Genomic DNA, 8,017 nt, shown 5'->3' with positions numbered 1-8,017 from the left:
CACGTGTCAATTTTCATGTTTATATGTAGGCTATAAGTGCGCATTGCAATGATAATTTTATGTATCTAATGTATAATTTTATTATATAATAGTATTTCAAATTAGTTTGATTTGCATTAACACCATTTTCATGTTTATATGTAGGCTATAAGTGCGCATTGCAATGATAATTTTATGTATCTAATGTATAATTTTATTATATAATAGTATTTCAAATTAGTTTGATTTGCATTAACACTTTATTAGATATCAAATCAGTTTTTCCAATCATAAAATTTATACATTTTATTTAGGGTAAATTTCACAAATGCCTCATGATAAAGCCCTCGAATTTTTAAAATGCCACAAACTCTATAAGTTTTAAGGTTCTCAGAAAACTACATTCAAACCCTAAAAGCGTGAAACACAATTTCCATTGGCAAAAGTATCAACCTGCATAATTTTACTCATATGTGAAAAAGTACGAAGTAAGGATTATTGCCATTAAGAAGGATTTTTTGAAAATTGTTGAAAGTTTAAGGGGATTGAAATCGCCAAAGATTTTGTTTTTCTTTTTTCTTTTTTCTTTTTCTTTTTTTTTTTTTTGGGGGGGGGGGGGTTATGACATTTTGCAAGTTAATGATTTTAAGGGGTTTTCTAAAAGGCTAAAAAAACACTTAAATACCTTATATTTTCATCTTCCTTAATCTTATACACCCCAAATTGTAAAAGTTTGTACTTACATACCCAGCTTGTTTAAACATGCAAATTAGTATATTATGTTACTTGAATGTCTGAGTATTCGTATGTTTTACTCACATGTCAATTATGGCTTTGTTTTACCCTAATTGATTTTTTTATTTACATTTTTACCTACCTTTTTACAATACGAGGAGGCTAATTTCAGCCAAGGGTAGTTTAGTATTAACCCTAAAAAATTAACTCAATTTAGAAATTTTAATGGAAAAAATTGGTATCCTTAATATATATATTTCTCCTTCATTACCTTATTCTTGATCTAAATTGAAGTTGAGCTATGATTTAATTGTTTGCAAGAAACAACATTAGTAAAAAAGAAACTTATAACATGGGTTAAGAAATCTTAGTTAGCTAATAATTTGTTTTGATAAATCCAAAGAGATGTATGGCCTAATTCTTCGCCTCTCATGGTCATGCCATTCATTAGCCTTTTAAGATGATCCTTTAAGGTTTCAAATTTTATTATTAATTCATTATTCGCATAATTTTACTAAACTAACAACCAATTTAGTAATCAAAGTATTCTTGATTTGCTATTGTGCCCAAAAACTTATGATATAAGTAGATATATGTGAAAAAATAGTCTTATATCTCTCCTTTCATTACCTAGTTATTGATCTACATCGACATTCGTAATAGTTTAATGGATTGCAGTAAACAACATTGACATAGAAGAGAATTTTTTTTATAATAAACCTAATAACAATAGTTTAATGGATTGCAGTAAACAACATTGACATAGAAGAGAATTTTTTTTATAATAAACCTAATAACTCAAGTTCAAAAATTTCTTACTTAGCAAATAACTTATTCTAATTTGTTTTTGAAATGCTAGTTTATTGACTCAAGATTTATAATTAATTAGTTTTTAGCATAATTTCACCGAACCAATAGCTACTTTTAGGTTCATAAATTTCAATAAAAATGTTATGATATAAGAACTAAGAAGATAAAATAGATCGCCAATGCAAGAGATCAAATCATTCTTCGTCAATGAAATCAACATTCAGTTTTAAAGATTAAACAACAAATCAAATTCTTCTAATCAATATTAAAAAAAAGATAAAAAAGATAAAAAAGATGAATAGATTTGCGGCCTTGTAAAATTGTCAATATACTCTTTATTTTTTATTTTCCTTTTCATCATTCAAATTTATTCCACCAACTTTTTCAGTGAATCTGATATGAATATGCCGTTATAATATATTAAATTAACTTTGTTATTACTTAAATAATTAAATTAATTATAATTAATTTACTAATATAGAATAATTTTAGCCTCAAACTGTTAAGCTACATAATTAAGATAGGTGTTTCCTTTTGCTCCTTTAATTCAATGCACATAATCATGTAAAGAATCACTAAAAACCTCATAGTTAACAAAATGCCCCATGATTATGGTTTGAGAACAAAATAGAATGTGAAAATGTATAGAAACTTTAATTATTATTTATTAAATGAATCATTATGGTTTGAGAACAAAATAGAATGTGAAAATGTATAGAAACTTTAATTATTATTTATTAAATGAATCACTTATTTTTACATCATCTCCAAAAAAAAAACTTTAATTATTATTTATTAAATGAATCACTTATTTTTACATCATCTCCAAAAAAAAGGGCAAAAAAATAATTGAACACCTTAGATCTTAGTCTGTAGCAATGTTGAGATCTTAGTCTGTAGCAATGTTGATCAAGAAAAAAACATGAAAATTATAAAGATCGTAAAGAAAGTGAGCTCGAAAATGCCAAAGTCGCAAGCAGCAAAGAAAGCTAGATTTGGCTCTTTTCTTCTCAATCTAAATTGTAATTGCGAATTGGAATGTTGATTGGAGAAAATTGATAAAACTTTCTTGTTATTTATAGTGATTTGGTAGGAGAGGAATAGTTGTAATGTTTTTTATCATTAGTGCACATAAAGTTATGTCAGTGTATCATGAGTTAGTGGAGGATTGTTATGAGTGGGTGATTAATTAAAAAATTGATAGCAACCAATTGGGAGATTATGAAAAATTGAGCATGTATGTATGAATGGGTGTACTGGAGGCATTTTGGGTAGAAATATTTTAACATGACAATCAACTTTTATAATAGTATTATATATATATATATATGAGAAAAATAGGTATGTTTGGTACTAAGCACAAATTTTAGGCTTGGTAGTGAGGTGTCATATTCTCATCCACTCATTTTAATTCTCAACCACTCCCCAACCCATGTAAATATGAGTTCCGATTTTAATGAGTGGAGGGAAATATGTCACCTCATTACCAAGCACAAAAACTTGTGCTTGGTACCAAGCATACCCATATATATATAGGTATGCTTGATACCAAGCACAAATTAGGTGTTTGATAATGAGGTGTCTCATTCCTATCCATTCGTTATTATTCCTAACCACTCGCCAACTCATGTGAGTGTGAGGCCCGATTTCAATGAGTGGAGGGGAATGTGACACCTCACTACTAAGAACCACTTTTTTTGCTTGGTACCAAGCATACCCATTTTTCTCAAAAATATATTATATATATATATATATATTATATAATTATATATATATATATATATATATAATATATATATATACTATATATGGGAAAAGTGAATCTAGGTGACAATCCTGCTCCCACACTAAGGACGGCCTAGAACAACATGATTTCCTAAATTTTTTTTGCGATCCGCATATCGTTTGAACGTTGATCTACACGTATCTTAACCAAACACACCAATTTTGGGGTGAATCCGGTTGTGTTTTGACCAATCGTGTGACCCATGCAAAAAAGTTCTATTCATTCGAAACCGTTAACATTGCAGTGACTAGGATAAAATGGTCAAAACACAACGCCGGCTTCACATCCAAATTGGATGTGTTTGGGTTTAAGAACCGTGTAGTCAAGTTCAACGGAGTCGGATCGCAAAAAACATAGGAATAATGATGTGATTCTAAGCGCATCTTAGGTGAGAGCCTAGGGTGTCATTCTTAGATTCACTTTTCGGCATATATATATACTATATATATGTATATATATTTATATATATATTATATATATATATATATATATAATATATATAATATATATATAATTGTACTACAACAATGCAAACTTGTGTGTGCCTGTATGTGTGTGTGTGCGCGCAGTGTATTACCACTATGCAAACGTGTATGTTTTGTTGGCACACATGCACACATCATACACAACACACACATGCACGTAGGCATTGTGCAATATGCCCATTCACATGCATCCGCGTACGCACATGCACACACACACACACACACACATACATACATACATACATACATACATAGTTAATATTTATCATAGATCACATTCTGGTATATCAGTATTACACAAAACATTAAAATAAAGCACATATATCGAGAAGTGTATTATTTGATCATAGCATTCTCTTGCTACGTTGCAAAATTATCACTTCAAGATTTCCAATTTTTAGTTTCTACTAACGATGTGTTACATGCAAATATAAGTTCAAATACTTGCTTTTAGGTTTGTAGGCGATCCAAGCTATGTACATAAATTCTAATGTAGTGGATATAAAAAGGGATTTCCTAGCATCAAATTCTAGTGAGAAGAATTGGCTCCCATCCTCTGCGTGCGTGTGTGAGTGATATACAGTATACACACCAAGAACAATATAGGATCCTTCTACCAGCTTTGACAAAATAGGATAATTAACTTTCAAAATTCAACCTAGAAAAAAGGTAAAGATCAGATAGATTTACATATACAATTTACTTAACCAACCATACCCACCTGACCACCCACCTATAGTTGAAAGCGAGGCAGGATGAGAATGAGAAAGAAGCATATTTACTGTCCAATATAGTAACGATTGTCTGGCTAGCCCTCTAACGATAGGACAATGATGTCATAATGAAACTGCCTATGGTCGTTAACTCGTCCATTATCCATTAGGACCATTACCATTTCATGTCGCTCATTATGCATTTACTTATGATGCATCGAGCTTTAGTGTCTTAATTTGCAAATAAACTTAGTCCATTAGACGATCTAAAAACAGAACCTTGTTGTTGATTCCTCAACCACAAATTTTAGAGATGAATTTACGTACCGTGGGGCGCTTTGTCCTTGAATAAATTCTTTCAAGAGTCTCAACATGCACTTTTTTCAATCTCTTTTGCATGGACCATCTTGTTTGTTTGATATGCACAGGTTCCTTAACATCAGGCTCATGTTCGTGAACTATCTCGGTCGGTTCAGGAGTAGATTCTACCAGTTTAGTTTCTGGTTCCGGAATTATTTGAGGTATTTTATCCGGCAAAGAAGCAGACATTAGCAAAAGTTGCGGAGGGGGATCACGAAGCAGTTCAAGGACATAAGTCCTATCTAGGCATAACTCTGCTGCAAGACTTTTTATACTAGTTTTACGCCGACCAATTTTTAAAGCGTAAGCAAGTCTTTTCAGTTGCCAATTTTTCAGCTTTGGCCGTATTTCTTCTTCATCAGTGTCTTCATTGTCACCAGTGCTCAATTTTTCAGCTTTGGCCGTATTTCTTCTTCATCAGTGTCTTCATTGTCACCAGTGCTACCAGAATTCAAAGATAAACCTTCTTGAAGCTCATCAAAGTTCATCAGTGTCTTCATTGTCACCAGTGCTACCAGAATTCAAAGATAAACCTTCTTGAAGCTCATCAAAATCAACATCACCAAGTGCTTCTTCCAACTCCTTTTCAAGCTTAGCCAAATCTTCTTCAGTTACTTCATCGTCACCATCAACATCAGACAAGTCATTCTTTAGATCTTCTTCAAGCAGATTAAAAAGTGCCTCAAAAGCATCTTCATCTATATCAGCTTCCTCTTCATCATCATCTGGCTGTGTTTTCTGCAAAAAGAAAATATACAAAAGAACTAAGCTACATTTACCATTCTTTAACCGTCAAGTTATCAGACAATAATCAAAATAAAGGAGAACAAAAGGAACAAGGAGTAAACGTATAAACATGACATAAAAGAAAACTTTGAGCAAAATTTTGCATTGATAAAGATCCCTCTCATTACGCCAATGTATTTTGCCTAAATAAGTTTAGGAAAAAGAAGAAGAAAGATGGAAAGTAACAATTAAATTTCTCTCATCTAAAAGTATTTACTCCCAAATTAATGAATTATACAAGTTGATTCACCCATCATTTTTACTAAGTCTCTTTTACAGTTACTTGACTGAAGGATATAGTTTACTAAATTTATCCTAAAAACAACAGAATTGAACAAGAATAGTTTGGGCAATTCCGCAATATGAAACTAATTTAACTCGTCTGAAGTGGATAGAACCGTGTGGATTGCTATTCCTCAGAAGCAAGTGAACTGAAGGCATTTTATCTGTGCATATGCGGAGACATACGAGGGATGAAACTCTCCAACAATCTCGCCAAAGCATCCCAATTAAGTGTTCTTTCCATAGCTAATTCCATCAAAAACTTTGAAGAAAAGGTGTGCCTAACAAAAACCAATCAGTAAAAGTTGTGAAATATTCACTTCAATGCCATAGCTGAGGTACTATAAAATAATTCTTGTATAGGTCAAAGAAAATTATAGTCACAATTACATAATCTCCAGTTGTTTACTGGAGATTATGTAATGTGCAGTGTGTGATTCTTATGTCTAAGCTAAGTTTAGGCGGAAAGAATAACTGACCAATTCAACTTCAATCAAGCTGAAGAAGAACAAAAATCATGAAATAATGACTGCCAAACTAGTTCTTAAATTTTTATAAAACATTAAGAAATGTAGTGCTAAAACAGCAGAATCTGCAATTCAAAATATAAGAAAGCAAACATAATAGAATTTAATCCTCAGCTAAAAAGCCAATCTATTAAGCTAGCATACTCCAAAATTCTCAAACTTTTTTACAACTCAGTTGCAAACAGAAAGATTGCAAATTTATATGGGGTAAATCATTCCCACATGAATTTGAACAAACCCATTTTGATTAAACAAAAAATTAATAAGATTTAATTGTTAGCCACCTTAATTTTCGGAGATTTTTTCGCTTTACTGAAAGTTAAAGAGCTGCTCTTCTTATTCCGGCGAGCGAAAGCCACGGCGAGCGGCGGAGTGCGCGTCGAAAGAAGAGCTGGCTTCGAGGGACCCACGGGCAGCTGCGACCTGAAACTGAGATTCCCGCCATTAGGGCTTGAAAGTGGGGAGAAAACCCTAGAAATCAAAGAGGACGAGGACGAAGCAGAAGCTGCCATCAGCGAAAGAGTGAAGGGAAAAATATCTGCCTGGGGTTTTACGGAGATTTAGCAGGATAAATAAGCACGTGAGATGCACGCAGCTTTTCTTCCGCAGTTAGCTGCCTTTCTTTCTTAGTATTTACGAATGTACTCCTAGAAAGTGGCTAATTGATTTTTTTTTGTTTCCCCATGTTGGGCAAAGGTTTTGCAAATTCTCTCATCGAAATTTAAACTGTTGTGTTTTACTTTTGGGAAAAATGTTTCTGGGCCCCAAAAAAATAAAAGAGATGTGTCCCAGCCCCCTCCTGTTTTTCCCTTGTGTTTCAGCCCTTTCACACTCTCCTAGAAAAATTTTTCCCGAAATTACCATTCCCCTCTTCTTCTTCTTCTTCTTCTTCTTCTCCTCTGCCTCCTCTCCCCTCTCTTCTTCTTCTTCTTATCCTCCTCTTCTTCTTCTCCAGACCCTTGCCCCCCCCCCCCCCCCGTCCTCCCCCCCCCCCTCCCCGGGCCCCGGCCCCGACCTCCTCCGTCTCCTCCGTCAATATCCATCTGCTTAATCGATTTGGGAAGACCTTCGATTGGTCTTTGAAGCCCAACTTGATGGGGATTGCTTGCACACAATGTACAATCTTTATTAATTGAGCTTGAGTTGGAGTTTTTGAATTTGATTGAGTTTTTAAGTTCATTGTATTGGATTTTGGGCTTCCATGTTCAATTTGTGATTAAATTGAGTGTTTTGATGTTGAATTATGTCAATGTATTGGATTTTGGGCTTCCATGTTCAATTTGTGATTAAATTGAGTGTTTTGATGTTGAATTATGTCAATGTATTGAGGATTTGATGTGGATCTATTCTTTGTCTTGATTTCTTTGCAAACAGATGTCTGGTGAGATTTCTTGCACACAATGTGTTTGATATAATGCATTGGTGAGAAGAAATGATTTTATTGGAGAGAATGGCTCAATCTCAGGCGTGTGTTATAATTTGATGGAATTAAACAAGATTTGAGACTGATGAAAATAATCTATGCAGATGAAAACCCAAAGATGATTAGTTGTT

At 33.0% G+C, this 8,017-nt stretch overlaps 1 protein-coding gene across 1 annotated transcript in view; it reads right to left on the bottom strand.

The window, feature by feature from the left end:
* Window positions 1-7,002, bottom strand: part of LOC109828766 (protein OVEREXPRESSOR OF CATIONIC PEROXIDASE 3) — a 13,620-nt gene extending 6,618 nt beyond the window's left edge. Inside the window, exons 1-3 of the mRNA XM_020395687.1 lie at window positions 6,748-7,002; window positions 5,375-5,606; window positions 4,836-5,245 (exon numbers count right to left, since the gene is read on the bottom strand). Coding sequence (XP_020251276.1) covers window positions 4,836-5,245; window positions 5,375-5,606; window positions 6,748-6,975 — 870 coding nt within the window. The 5' untranslated portion in view covers window positions 6,976-7,002. The remainder of the gene's footprint in view (window positions 1-4,835; window positions 5,246-5,374; window positions 5,607-6,747) is intronic.

The sequence above is a fragment of the Asparagus officinalis genome, chromosome 1, assembly GCF_001876935.1.
Source record: "Asparagus officinalis chromosome 1, Aspof.V1, whole genome shotgun sequence".
Lineage (NCBI taxonomy): Eukaryota > Viridiplantae > Streptophyta > Magnoliopsida > Asparagales > Asparagaceae > Asparagus > Asparagus officinalis.
This window is presented reverse-complemented; position numbering and strand designations above follow the sequence as displayed.